The sequence below is a fragment of the Notolepis coatsorum genome, assembly GCF_963971535.1.
Source record: "Notolepis coatsorum genome assembly, chromosome: 3".
Lineage (NCBI taxonomy): Eukaryota > Metazoa > Chordata > Actinopteri > Aulopiformes > Paralepididae > Notolepis > Notolepis coatsorum.
The window spans coordinates 65,869,226-65,884,564 of record NC_140167.1 but is presented as its reverse complement, the minus strand read 5'-3'; the positions used below and the strand labels follow the sequence as shown (position 1 = coordinate 65,884,564).

General features: G+C 41.3%; 1 protein-coding gene across 1 annotated transcript in view; it reads left to right on the top strand.

Annotated features, from left to right (window-relative positions):
* Positions 1-15,339, top strand: part of ap1m3 (adaptor related protein complex 1 subunit mu 3) — a 112,578-nt gene that overhangs the window by 50,810 nt on the left and 46,429 nt on the right. Inside the window, exons 2-4 of the mRNA XM_084310026.1 lie at positions 2,829-2,985; positions 6,528-6,595; positions 6,764-6,894. Of these exons, the coding sequence (XP_084166152.1) occupies positions 2,829-2,985; positions 6,528-6,595; positions 6,764-6,894 (356 nt within the window). The remainder of the gene's footprint in view (positions 1-2,828; positions 2,986-6,527; positions 6,596-6,763; positions 6,895-15,339) is intronic.

Below are 15,339 nucleotides of genomic sequence, written 5' to 3'. Positions count from 1 at the left end.
TCATGTCATACTGTAGTTAGAGCTGCCGCGGTATTGATATTTTCCTTACCGCACGAATTTGCGAAATATTTCCTACCGCCGCGGTTATTACCGCACAGTGCGCACAAAAAAAAAAAGTTTGAATGCATTTTTTTTTTTTTTTAGTAGTCTACTCTTATAGCCTGCCTCTAGTCTAATGGCGCTTTTCCACTGCATAGTACCTACTCGACTCGACCCGCTTTAGGCACCTGGTACTTCGTTCCTTTTCCACTGCAGCCAGGTACTACTCCGTTTGTCTCCGTGTGGGGATGCAGGCGGGGCCGCTCGTTTGTGTACACTGAAAGCTCCGTGGGCATAGATGTCCGAGGGCTTGCAGCAAGCCAGAGTTTAACACAGTTTCAATCAATCAATCAATCAATAACAACATTAACCAGACTCTCGTTGCGTCTATTCTGCCAAAGCTAACGTTACCTCTCATTGTGTATTCTACCAAGCAAACCCGGGTTTAACGTTACCTCTCGTGTATATCGGCTGACGGTAGTATTAGGCTAATATTACAACAACAAACTTAACACATCAGCGATCTTGTTGTGACACTAAACTCTCCGCTCGGTGGTAAATTGGGTTGATGTCGGTTTTGTTTCATCAATAAATAAGGCAGAATACACAGTGAATCCATTCTTTTTTGTTTATTGCACTTGGTTCTGTCGCAAAGACGCAAACAAATCCTGAATGAAATGCATCCTTAGCGAGGCAGTAAAGATGGCGGCGCCGGCGTTCTGTTTTTGTTCAGAGGCTACAAAGTGTGACATGTCTCTCTTCTGACCAGTCAGTGGTCTGCAATGTTTCACATGACTTTTCTGGTACCACTTCTACCCAATAGGGTCGCTTGGAACCGAGTAGGGTATATCTGCAGAGCCGCAAGCCGCAAGCCAACTTTATTATTATGATAAAAAACAGCGGTGACGCGGTATTCAGCCTAACTCTGCGGTGAGCGTGATGCAACAGCGATACCGCGGTAATGCGGTTATCGCGGCAGCTCTAACTGTAGTACAGTATGTGTGCTGATCTGCTGTTCTGACTGTTCCTTCATGTCATACTGTACAGTATGTGTAGGTGCTGATCTGCTGTTTTGACTGTTCCCTCATGTCATACTGTACCAGGGTTTCCCATTAATTACCTAGACTGTGGCGGTCCCGCCACAGTTGTATAATGAACCAAAAAAAATGGTTAACCCATTATCCGCCGATGACGTGTTAACACGTCATTCTCCGCCATGCGTAATCTGCCAATCTGCCAATGATTAAGTAAGGCGTCTTAATATTTTCTTCAATATTTCATATTTTCGTCATGGTATTCACATTTCACCCACGGAGTCTTGGCTGGTGCAGTGGTGCTGTAGGACTCCGCTCAACTCTGCAACGCTTCAATACCGCCACCTCGTGGCCGATCGACGAGTTGCCAAACCGGAAGTGGCCGGAAGTGCTTGGTCCGTCCCCTATTCCATCCGGCCACTCGTTATCGCTCCCGGGACTCAATCCAGACACTGTGGATATCGATCCGTTGCCATAACTCAATAAACAACATGATTTGGATGTATATTAGTATTATACAAACCAGAACTGGATCACCTCGATCAACATCACATAACTGGGATCTGTTTGCGCCAGTGTGATCGCCCAACGGTAAGAGGAGGCTGACGTTACTTTCAGCCTGTTTGTTTATTATTATCCATACAAACTGCTCTGATCAATATATCACCCATACTACATAAATGATTTAACGTCGGCCACGGAATTATAAACGACCCCCCCCCCCTCCGTTCACCCGCAGATGATAAGTCATAACGTCTAGGACCATGTACAGTTGAAATTTTTTATATAACGTTCATCGGTGTCAAACGGCATTTGATAATCTAATATATGCATTTATGTCTATATCTCACATTCTAGGAAATACTGCAGAAAACGATAAAAACATATTTATACTCTAGACGGTATTTTTGTATGAATGTGTGAATGAAAAAGTAAAATGTTCCTACATCCTGAACGATAGATAATTGATGTTTAATGGGCCATAGTAATGTCAATTTAGCACCTGCAAAGAAGGTGAACATCTCCATAGACAAATAGCGCTGGCAGAGATCAAACAGCGATGGATATAAGCTCCGGCAGAGAATGGGTTAATAATACAAAATAAAACTTTTTTTTTTGTACTATTTTTTTTTTTATATAAAGTTTGCCATTAGGGATGTATCAGTAGTATTGGCAGTGGTAGTAGTCGTAATAGTAATCCACTATTTTTTTATTTTCTAAAAAATAAACCAGTTCAACACAGGTAACCACTTTTGCTTAATTTCTTTGATGGCTCAAATGTATGCTCTAGTCCAGTGGTTCCCAAACCTCTCCTCGAGACACCCCAGCCGTTCCATGTATTTGTTAAATTCCACCACCAGCACACCTGATTCAACTAATAAAGGGCTACCGGTAGTTAAGTTGAATCAGGTGTGCTGGTGGTGGAATTTAACAAATACATTGAACGGCTGGGGTGCTTCGAGGAGAGGATTGGGAAGCACTAGTCTAGTCGATTTTGTGTTTTGAGCACAAAGTTCATAGATCTAGCCTCTTTATTTTGCTCTCAAAGTGCACCAGATTGATGCATTTAACTTTTAAATGTACCAAGAAAATAAGAATTACGGGGGGGCATGCCCCCGGACCCCCCTAGAGGGTCAGAGGTTCACCCCCCATAGTCTCTGAAAATCCTGTGGGAAACACTGCTGTACTGTATGTGTAGGTGCTGCTGATCTGCTGTTCTGACTTTATTTCATGCCATCTCGTGTGTGTGTGTAGGTGCTGATCTGCCGTAACTACATGGGGAATATGGACATGAATGAGATCGACCACTTCCTGCCCATCCTGAATGAGAGAGAGGAGGACGCAGAGATCACGCCGCTCGTCGCCCACGGCTCCTGCCACTTCCTGTGGATCAAGCACAGAAACCTCTACCGTATCCTCCCGCACACAGGAAGTATCGTATATACGGGGTAGCGCAGGAAGGCGGAGGGACAAACGCTGCCCTTGGAAATATTAGTTCAGACTATAATTCAGGATGTAGGAAAGTGTCGCTTGTAGGGATGGGTACCTTTCACATTTGAACCGATACGGTACTGGTACCTGTGAATCGATACCGGTACCCAAACTTCAAATAACCACACTTTCGACCGTTTTCGGCTTGCCATTGCCCCGACTGCTTTGTTGTTGAATCAAGTCAAATCCTAGGTAAGTGTATATTGTGCGCGTGAAAGAATTTTTTAAGCGGTATCTCACGTGAATCGATACTCTGTAGTACCGACGTGTTTCGGTAAGTACCTTTTAAAAGTACCGAATTCGGTACCCATCCCTAGTCGCTTGGCCTCGCTCCGTCTATGTAAGGGATCACGCCGGTGTCATTTTAAATGGTTCTTAATATTGCCATCATCTTTCCTGCGGAAAGTCAAATCCATCTGATGCCTTTCACATTTTCCAATCTCTGCCTGGTTTGCATCCGGGAAGTCATTGGATCCTGTTGCAATAATAATAAATAAATGAATACAAAAAAAAAAAATTACACCAGATTGATCCTTTTAAGCCGTTTTTTTCACATTGATGTTAATGATGATGATTATGATTATGCCTAAGCAATGTTAGCTCCTATGTTGATGTTGTTATCTGCAGATAGATATGAAAAACCTGGTTCTTTGCCAAACATCTACCGATCATCCAAAGAAAAGGTTTCTTGGCCAGGAGAGATAATCGGCTTACTAGGCTTCAGACAGGGTTACTCTGTGACAATGCGTCTATAAATTGATTAACCGTTTTAGCTCCAAAATTTGGGCAGCAGTACCTGTATATTCTGATGTTTTGGTGCTGTACTCTAATTGCTTTACAAGCGTAATCTGAAATTAAAAGACCATACAAAACCTGCAAGTTCTTTAAAGGACCATACCAGTCTTTTTTACTTCTTGATAGATAAATCACTGTGCCATTCTTTTTCCATAATCTAGTAGTTCAGATCTGAAAATGTGTCTTTTCAAAGGTGCGTTTTTCCTCTGAAAAGTTGCTCCACACATATTCAGATGTACTTGAGGCCAATGGTAGTGGTGAATCGGCAGAAATAACACATTTTAAAGGAACACGCCAACTTTTTGGCAAATGAGCTTATTTGCCATCTACCCTGGAGTTAGACAAGCAGATACATACCCATTTCTTCTCTGTGCATGCATTGCGTTAGGCTTAGGGAACAGCTGCACCGTTAGCCTAGCTTAGCGTCATTCAATGGAAGTAGGTGTGCCAGTGTATCCTAGTTCCCAACAGTCACGAAATACACTCCAAATACAACTGACAAAATTACGCTAACCTAGGCTGACGGTGCGGCTGTTCCCTAAGCCTAATGCATGCACAGAGAAGAAAAGGGTATGTATATTGAAAGAACCTCTAAAAGCGTGTTGGTTGATTTCTGCAACGGTAGGACAAAGGTAGAAGATAACACACAGGTGGATCAATTTGATTATAAGGATTGAGACGAAGTCAGATTTCAGAATATAACAAAGGATGATTTATTCTAAGTCACACAAGTAAAGGATTCCACCGCAAGTGGTCTAACGCAGGAGGTCCACAGATGGAATGCAGTGCAGATGGAATGATGAGCAGTGACAGACAGCAGATTTTATACATGTAAACTCCTCCCATGAAGTAGTTTCACTTTTCATACGTACTGACCTCTGATTGATTAATATAACGGTGAGGTAATGTTGGTTCACGCCCAAAAGGCGGTGATGTTCGTCATGTGTTGCGTCAGTTGAGTTCAACCTCACCCAGTCAAAACGGCCCTGAGATCCAGTCCGATCTGGGTCTAATAAGGTTCTCAGGCTTTTGAGAGCCTTGAGGAACAATGGTTCACTATACGGCTTGAGATGGGAGCGCAGGTGTTCTGAATAATCTCAGATAAGGGGTTTCCCAGTAAATTTCCAATGGGTGAGATTCATCCATAGACGCTTAAGGACAATGAATCTTTATAAGGCCGAATTAAATTCATTAATTTACTGTCAAATACCTTCAATCTGCTTGTCTAACTCCAGGGTAAATGGCAAATAAGCTAATTTCCCAAAAGGTTGGCATGTTCCTTTAAGTAACAGTAAAATGTTGTGAAAGAAATAATGGCACAAGGATCTTTGTATCGAGGCAAGAATGACTGAGCCCACATGTCAAAAAGACTGGTGTGGTCCTTTAACTATTCACCTGTTCATATGTAAGTGAGAAAATACCCTGAAATGAGACAATTTCACATCTAAACTTTACTTTATTAAACTAAAGTATAACAATAGCATCACAATTGTTTGTTGTCCAAATAGTTGATCCCATGTCCACGGAAACAGTGTTTTCTCTGTTTTGGCCTGTCCACATGAAAATTACGGAAAATATAATAATAGTAGTATTAGTATAGTACTAGTATACTATTAGTACATTGGTGCTAGTGGACTCATATTCAGGCTGGTATAAGATTGATCGACTGTATGATATCACCTCTGCAACAGTCATCACAAAGCTCAAGAGACACTTTGCGGTTCATGAGGCGCCCCACACTCTCATATCGGACAACGGCAGACAGTTCACTAGTCAGCGCTTTAAGGACTTTTCTGCTCAGTGGGACTTCACTCATACAACTAGCAGCCCTGAATACTCACAATCTTAACGGGTTGGCAGAGAGGGCCTTTCACAGTGCAAAACAACAACTCATGGAGAAGTCTCACAGAGATGGATCAGATGTGTTTCTCAATCTGTTGAATCTCAAAAAGATTTTGGTTCATTATACAAATGTGGCGGGCCGCCACAGTCTAGGTAATTAATGGGAAACCCTGGTATAGTACTAGTACTATATTGTAATCATAATAATAATACTAGTTGAATATAGTAATAATAGTAGAAGGGAAGAATTCAATCAATAATAATAATTAGGGATGTCCGATATTATCGGCCGACCGATATTATCGGCCGATATCGGCAGTAAAATGTGATATCGGAAAATATCGGTATCGGTTTAAAAAAAGAAAAAAACAATAACAATATTTGTTATATATATATCCAGTGAAATGATTAGTTACCTGAAATTATTCCGTTTTTTGGGGTGGGAAACCCTGCATATATCGGTATCGGTTGATATCGGTTGATATCGGTATCGGAAATTAAGAGTTGGACAATATCGGAATATCGGTATCGGTAAAAAAGCCAATATCGAGCATCCCTAATAATAGTAGTATACATAATATATATTGTGGTAGATTTTTTGTAGACTTGTACGATTTTCTTTAGTCGAGGACAGCCATAGATTATGTTATATCATGATCATATCATATCTACATAATTTCTGAGGCGCAAGGAGCTATCAGAGTCTCTCCAATCACATCATATCACAAACCATTCCCGTCGGATTTAAAACCAATTCTATGTGTTAATCTTAATTTCTATATTATAGAAATATCATGTTGTGATTCCCTAACAGTCCTTTCTCAGTGGTCGCCATAACCAAGAAGAATGCCAACGCTGCTCTGGTCTACTCCTTCCTCTACAAAATAGTACAGGTGTGCACATGGGACTTTCTCAGCCGTTTACACACACACACACACACACACGCACGCACATGCACATGCACATGCACACACACACATTACTTCCTGTTCATAAATGAAGGACTTCATAATAAATTAAATCAATCACATCTTTATTGATAGTTGCTTTTGTGTGTGTAGGTCTTTAAGGAGTATTTTAAGGAGTTGGAGGAGGAGAGTATCCGTGATAACTTTGTGACGGTGTATGAGCTGATGGATGAGGTGATGGACTTTGGCTTCCCTCAGACCACAGACAGCAAGATCCTACAAGAGTAAGAGTCTCCTTCCTCCTCTTCCTCTTCTAATTATTCTTCTTCTCCTCCTTTTACTCATTCTCTTGCTGCTGCTTCTTCTTCTTCTTCTTCTTCTTCTTCTTCTTTTTCTTCTTCTTCTTCTTCTTCTTCTTCTTCTTCTTCTTCTTCTTCTTCTTCTTCTTCTTCTTCTTCTTCTTCTTCTTCTTCTTCTTCTTCTTCTTCTTCTTCTTCTTCTTCTTCTTCTTCTTCTTCTTCTTCTTCTTCTTCTTCTTCTTCTTCTTCTTCTTCTTCTTCTTCTTCTTCTTCTTCTTCTTCTTCTTCTTCTTCTTCTTCTTCTTCTTCTTCTTCTTCTTCTTCTTCTTCTTCTTATTATTATTATTTTTCTCCTTTTCCTTGCCCACTTCCTCCTCTCCTCCTTCTCCTCCTCCAGTGTTCACTATAGGAGTTCTTCTATAATTCGGGGTGGGGAGAAATGTGGTTCAGGCTCTGGTTTCATACCCAGTGGTTGTGGTCATGGTCATGGTGGTGGTTGTGGTGGTGGTTGTGGTCATGTTGGTGGTGACAGAGAATGAATGAGACGATTATTTATTATTTGTTGTTTTTTTGTTATTTTTACATTTCCATCAGTGAACACAGCTCATCAGCAGAAGGAAGGTGATTGCTGATTGAATGTGAAAACATTCACTGGATGCTGTCCAGTCCCTTCAGTTTGCCCAGTAGAGCTATCTAGACTAGGGCTTAGTGACCGTGGCTGCTCACTGTTCATTTGTTGGCACATTCTTCAGCTCAATGACGTTGTGTGTCTCCTATCCGTCATGCAGCGCATTCTGGCCCACGCCCACCGGGGGCTGTTTTTTTCACAATCTAATATAGCCTAATCTTCAATTATACATTTGAATATAGAATATTCATTGACAGCCCTACTTAACAGTTACTGCACACTACAGTACATCACCCCTGAGTGGAACATGAAAAGCCAAATTTCCCCCCACTGTACCGGAAACCCGTACCGAACCGTGACTTCAAAACTGAGGTACTGTACATACCAAACGGTGTTTTTTTTGTGTACCGTTACACCCCTAATGTATTAAAAAACATGTACTTTTTTATATGAGATGAACTGAAAACACATCATTGCTTCTTGTTCCTTTTTGTGGTTTTGGAGAAATGTGCAGCTGCAATACAAGCCAATACATGTTACACAGCACAGCCCAATGCCTAATGATACCCATAATAGCAAATACAACGCACAATGAACGTAATGCATTTTACTACTTCAAAGCGGAAATAACTTATGTGCATTTTATCGCTAATATTCAAATTTCATTCAAATCTGCCTCATTTCAGCCTATACATATTCGATTTGTGTTCTTAAGGATAATTGACAGACAAAAATATGTGATATAGTAATATTATTATCTTAGTTATGTGATATAGTAATATTATTACCTTAGTTTTAGTTTGCATTAAGATAAGATATTCCTTTATTGATCTCCTATATTGTTTAGTGAACAATATATGGTTCAACAGACCATATACAAAAATCAAGCATTGCCAAGCGTTTAGTTTAACTGTTTGAACTAGAGCTGGGACATAATAAATATTTATCATTCCTGGTTTTTATTTACTGTGAATCATGATGTACGTTTGTTTTCTAGTTTGATTATAGAAAACAAATATTAAGCCAAATTCGTCTCGAAACGGTTTCTTAAAATATTTGAGTGTCAAATTAATATTTACACTTTCAGTGTATAATATGATCTAACATGGCATGTAATACTGTATATCAATATCAGAAAAAAATTCCCTCTGAATATCGTGCATTCCTAGTTTAATACTGGAACTGAAAGTATCCAGTATCCAGCTCGTTAGCAAGCTCGTTAGTTTTGCTCTGTTTTTAACTCATGACACCTGGTTCTAGGGAAAATACACTGTGACACAGGTTTAATGCCTGACTCATCACCTTGGTTTCTAATCAGAGTTGGGCTTTTAATTGAAGTGATGCAATGCGGGATCACAATTGATCTTTTATATAATCTAGACCGAGCCCATGCTGCGTGCTATGTGAGAGTGTGTGTGTGTGTACTAATGTATCTGTGTCTGTGCATGTTTACTGTCTGAGGGTCTGAATAGGACTGATAATCACCAGGCTCCTATTGACACTTGCACAATGCCACACACACGCACGCACGAGCACACACACGCGCACGCGCGCACGCACAATGCCACTCTCAGCTGGCTGCTCTCAAACACTCTTGAGTCAGAAGTTCTTCTGTGCTCTTCTCTTTGCCAAGGAGAGACACACACACACACAAACATTTCCTTAGTCATTCTTTGTCTTGCTCTACAGTCTCGCTCTCTCTCTCGCTCTCTTTCTCTCTCTCTCTCTCGCTCTCTCACTTTCTCTCTCTCTCTCTCTCTCTCTCACACACAGAGCTCCCCCTCTCTTCTCTCCATCTCACTGACCCTGTTATGCCCTGCTCACCCCATCCGGACACAGAACAACATAACACACATAAATGTGCAAATGTGTGTGCTTGTGAGGGAGAAAGTGCAGTTGAGTGTATGCGTGCATATTCATACATGTACATGCGTGTTTATGTGTGTTCCCACTTCCCATGCATGTGTGTGAATTCATATATGCGCATTACGTGCACTTGTGTGTGTTTTATGTTTCTGTAAGACTGCTATTCTTATGCTGATCTGTCAATTTTCCGGTGAGCGGCCCACTCTCATTAGCATGTCTGAGGATAACCAGGGCAAAACACAGAACAAACGGAACAAACAACCTGGCAACAGCTCCCACTTGTCGACTGCTTTCATCTCCCGGAGAGTTCTCTGTGTCGACATACATTTTCTGCTCTACAGGAGGCAGGGACTGGGGAAGTCGGGTTACTGCCTCAACCAGTCAATCAAAAACTAGTTTGCAGTGGTGGAAAGTAACTAAGTAGTTTTACTCAAGTACTGTACTTAAGTACAATTCGGAGCTACTTGTACTTTTCATTTTTGGGAACTTTATACTTTTACTCATTTCAAAGGAAATATTGTACTTTTTACTCCACTACATTTATCTGAGCATTTATCGGTTATTAGTTACTTTGAAGAAAAAGATTTTGCATAGAAAACATGGCAAAAATGTATGAAGATTATATACTTTCACATTTAAAGCCTGTCAACTTCAAGACGACATAATCGGAGCAGTATGGACCACATACCACTTTAACATAACCGTTAGAGGTAAATGGTTCAATGATAGAATGCTCCCAAGCACTAGAATACACAAACATCATGTAGAATGCGTACTTTAACTTTTTTGAATGGAGGACTTTTACTTTTACCAGAGTACTAATTTATCTGGGTATTTTTACTTAACCTCTTAACAGGCACCCCCAAAATTGTCCATTTTAGTTTTCGTTTTTGAGGACTGCATACTTTCTTTGCAAACCAAAACACTATACTTTCTACTTATAGCACATGCATGAGCCTGATCTCTTTTGAAAGATGACATTCTGAAGATAATGATACAATAAAGAAAATTCACTTTTAGTGCTAATGAAATAGAGTAACATAGGTCTGAACTTGAGTTGTAGAACGTGTTACTCACGTTTTTCTGTAGTTGTTAGTAGTCCGGAAGTAGTATTTCTCCAGAAATTCTCATGGCTGAAACGACACCCTGGGTCCATAGCCTGAAGTATTGTGTAATACATGTCCAAATCTCATAGAAATCCGTTCAGAAATGAGTGATTAGGAGCGACTTTTGTAAACTGTGTAGCGTTCCTGGTTCCTATTTCCTCATATACTTCAATTTATTCTGCTGTTTTTCTCTTCCTGTTTTCACTCGTGACTTTTTACCTAGATCCCTGATGTATACATCCCCATGTCATTGGAATCATTGGAAAGCCACACTCAACGGCTACAACCCTGTCCAATAATTTTTGAGATCGCCAAATGATTGACGGAACTAGAGCCCCAAGAGTCGGGAGTGGTATTTGCGCAATACCGTGTACTTCGCGCATGCCTTACATACCGGCATGTAACTCGAGAACCACTGAACGGATTTTGTCACCTGAAAGGGCTATCGACAGGCAACGGATGGGGCTGTATTAAAAAGTATGCACACCTGAGCCAGTAGAGGTAGCCAAAGTGCCGGTGGGCAAATCGTCCTCAACATCGGCCTGTTAAGAGATAAAGGTACTGTGTACTTCTTCCACCACAGCTAGTTTGTCAAGCACTTTTCCATACTTTTCCGCACCGGAGCACGTTTTAAAGTGTTGAGGTCATTGCTGTCGGATTACAACCTCACATCTGTTTTTCTTTTTCATTTTGGAAGGTAGATCATTAAAAAAAAAATATCAGATTGACGGTCATATACATTTTGGATATTATATAGCAGGTATTATATGGTAGGTATTATACAGTAGGTTTTAAATGGGTACCATAGAGTCTACAGTCTCTTGCAGTATTGGGACTTGTCTTGCTTCGGTCATCCTACTGCAAAACATGTACGGCTTTGTTCTTACATTCTAAGCCCCAGTGCGTCAACTGAATAACTTATTACATTCTTCTTCCTTGAAGGAACATATGTGCCCGTGGGGACAATCTGAAACGGGATGAAAGGCGATGGTATCCCCATTTTAGCACAGTGATAAATATGCATCCCATCTGTGTATTACTTTTAGGGGAAAACTATTTACCTGTTCACCGTCCTCCAAAGAATCTTCCATCGCCACATTCTGGTGACTGGTTTGAGGACAGAGAGGCAGGTGTCGTGGATGTCGGAGGCAATCATTTGCTGGTCAAATAGTTGGTTGTTACAAATTTATTAGGTAAAACAGGAGTTAGACTTAAGAGGACCCAACCCGAAATCCCTGGCCTGGGGACCCCAGAATGAACTCCCATATTCATTGTGTGCGTCGATCTGTATACATGATAGAAGGGGTGGGGCCGGCCAGGTAACTCAAAGGGAGGGGCCGGGGAAAGTTGACCGGAAGGAGGGTTGTAGTGGGGGTTAATGGGGGATGGGGGAGGGTAGGTAGATAGACAGGCTGTCGAGGTGGGAGACAAAGGTATAGGATTAGATAGACAGGCTGTCGAGGTGGGAGACAAAGGTATAGGATTAGGGGGGAAGGAGTTTCTACCACACTGGCTTAGAGCTAGACAATATTTATATTCTTTATAGGTTTTTTTCATTGTGTCACCATGATGCAGTTTTATTACCTGCTAAACATCAAATATTAAAATGGCACTCAGCTACTCCTCAAACTGCACCAAGCGAGCGATAATCACTCCAGAGGGTTTGTTTGCAACGACGGACCCAAGAACAACAGCAGCTCAACCACAGAGAACATGTGGAACGACGGGAGTACAGTCAGTACAGTAGGGGTCTTGAGGGTGTGTAGTTAGAAGATGCAGAGCGTAGGGGTTTTAGGGTGTGTAGTTAGAAAATGCAGAGCGTAGGGGTCTTGAGGGTGTGTAGTTAGAAGATGCAGAGCGTAGGGGTCTTGAGGGTGTGTAGTTAGAAGATGCAGAGCGTAGGGGTCTTGAGGGTGTGTAGTTAGAAGATGCAGAGCGTAGGGGTCTTGAGGGTGTATAGTTAGAAGATGCAGAGCGTAGGGGTCTTGAGGGTGTGTAGTTAGAAGATGCAGAGCATAGGGGTCTTGAGGGTGTTTAGTTAGAAGATGCAGAGCAAAGGGGTCTTGAGGGTGTGTAGTTAGAAGATGCAGAGAATAGGGGTATTGAGGGTGTGTAGTTAGAAGATGCAGAGCATAGGGGTCTTGAGGGTGTGTAGTTAGAAGATGCAGAGCGTAGGGGTCTTGAGGGTGTGCAGATAGAAGATGCAGAGTGTAGGGGTGTTGAGGGTGTGTAGTTAGAAGATGCAGAGCATAGGGGTCTTGAGGGTGTGTAGTTAGAAGATGCAGAGCGTAGGGGTCTTGAGGGTGTGTAGTTAGAAGATGCAGAGCAAAGGGGTCTTGAGGGTGTGTGGTTAGAAGATGCAGAGAATAGGGGTCTTGAGGGTGTGTAGTTAGAAGATGCAGAGCGTAGTGGTCTTGAGGGTGTGTAGTTAGAAGATGCAGAGTGTAGGGGTCTTGAGGGTGTGTAGTTAGAAGATGCAGAGTGTAGTGGTCTTGAGGGTGTGTAGTTAGAAGATGCAGAGCAAAGGGGTCTTGAGGGTGTGTGGTTAGAAGATGCAGAGAATAGGGGTCTTGAGGGTGTGTAGTTAGAAGATGCAGAGCGTAGGGGTCTTGAGGGTGTGTAGTTAGAAGATGCAGAGCGTAGGGGTCTTGAGGGTGTGTAGTTAGAAGATGCAGAGCGTAGGGATCTTGAGGGTGTGTAGTTAGAGACCATTGACCGGCGGTAGAAGGGAGCCATTCCCTTTGTTGCATGAAATGTCAGGTCAAGAACCTTGAAGCAAATTTGTACAGCAACGGGATGCCAGTGCAGCTTTCTGGGAAGTGGGGTGACGTGGGCTGACTCGGTAGGTTGGAGATCAAGCATGAGTTGAAGCTCCTTGGTGGCCCGAGCCAGTAGACCATCTAGCAGAACGTTGCAATAGTCGAGGTGTGACACGACTGTTCATTGCAGGATGAGATGGGTGGCATCTTTTGTCAGGAAGGGGCGGATCCTTCTCACGTTGCTCAGGAGGTAGAGCAGTCGTCTGGCAATCTGGAGGTTCCCGGTTCGATTCCCACTCCTCCCGGGCGTGTCGATGTGTCCTTGAGAAAGACACTTAACCCCTAATTGCTCCCGATGAGCAGGTTGGCACCTTGCATGGTTGCCTCCGACGTCGGTGTGTGAATGTGTGAGTGAATGTGTGAGTGAATGTGTGAGTGAATGGGTAAATTGTGAGTAACAAATTGTAAAGCGCTTTGGATAAAAGCGCTATATGAAAAAAGCAGCCATTTCCCATTTACCAGGATGAATTCGCAGGTTCAGTTTTAAATAAAGGTTTGATAATGATATTGATATTGTAAAAGATGTGATTTTGGTCAGAGATGGCTTCAGGAGTGGATGAGAGGCATGGAGAGTAGACATCAGACTCATGTGGAAGATTGGATCAATCTGTCAATTACCATGGAGGATACTACAAGGGAGAGAGGAGGGGAGGGCGGGATTAGAGAGGGGTGGTAGGAGAAGAATGTGGGGGGGAGGCAGAGACAATGTAGTATATAGGGCTGTACCGAATAGTTCAAAGCTTCGAAGCTTCGTTCATAAGGTTGACATTCGAATTCTAAATCAACATTCGAATTTAAAAAAAATTATTTAAAAAAGATAATATATATCTTTTATATACCGGGTATATAAAAAAAATTGGTGCGTCTATTCATTCTGTTTAAACCAATGGGATTTTTCTTAACAGTTGCAGATAAAGATTAGGCTACACTAATATTATAGTATTATACACTATTATAGTATATGACTCGTCATACAAATTTAAATAAAACATGTATCATGATGTAGCCTATTTGCATCCGCTTGGCACTCGGCGCTCCATCAAGACGTTGCTCACTTTTGTACCAACCGTGCCCTTATTCGATTATTTATGTTGACGAAACTGATGAGTTATATTCATTAAAGAAAGTTGATTTATATAAAACTAATTTAATCAGATTAATCACTTTATTCAAATTGAGGATTTAGTTTGAGGATATTTATAAAATAAAATATTGGATTACATTGGAGTGCATGTGTCTGCTGTGTATACTATACAATACATGCATGTGTGTGAGGTGTAATGTTCTCTGTTGTGAAGGTAGATTTGCTACAAAACACTCTCACAATTATTTTTTACACTGACTGCCTGCAAACTTGTAACATAATATTTGCGAAATAATACGCTTCAGTGAGTCCTGTTTTGGTCCTATATTGGGAACCAGCTGTGGCTGAGGGAAGCTGTCATTGCTAAGCTACAAACACACTGTTTATATAGGATCTCCTCACTGCTGATACTCTCAAGACACCTCATTAGGTCCCATTGGACTAGTATGAACATAGCAATGGAAAACCGACTTCTTGGCACAATAACAGCCAATGTACTAGGCGCCGATACAAGGTTTGTCAGATTGGGATAGAATAATGTTTATGGCTGTAATAATCATTTGAATTTCATTCATTAATAATACTCATATATATATATAAAAATTATTGTATTTTGTCTGAAATTGTACATATCCCTACCTACTCTTACTAGTTATGCTGCTGGCCCAGTATGACTATGACCATACTGTCTTTATACCTGTATCACTACATATTGGTATTACAACTCTGTACAGTACATACATCTGATTAGCACTACACCTAGTAGTACTAATTTATATATTTTATACCCAGTCAATCGCCTGTACATTGTATATTACTATTGCACTTTACTGTTACATTTGCACTCTGGTTGGATGCCAAACTTATTTTTGTTGTACTTGTGCTGTATAATGACAATACATTTTAATCTAATCTAATCTAATCTAA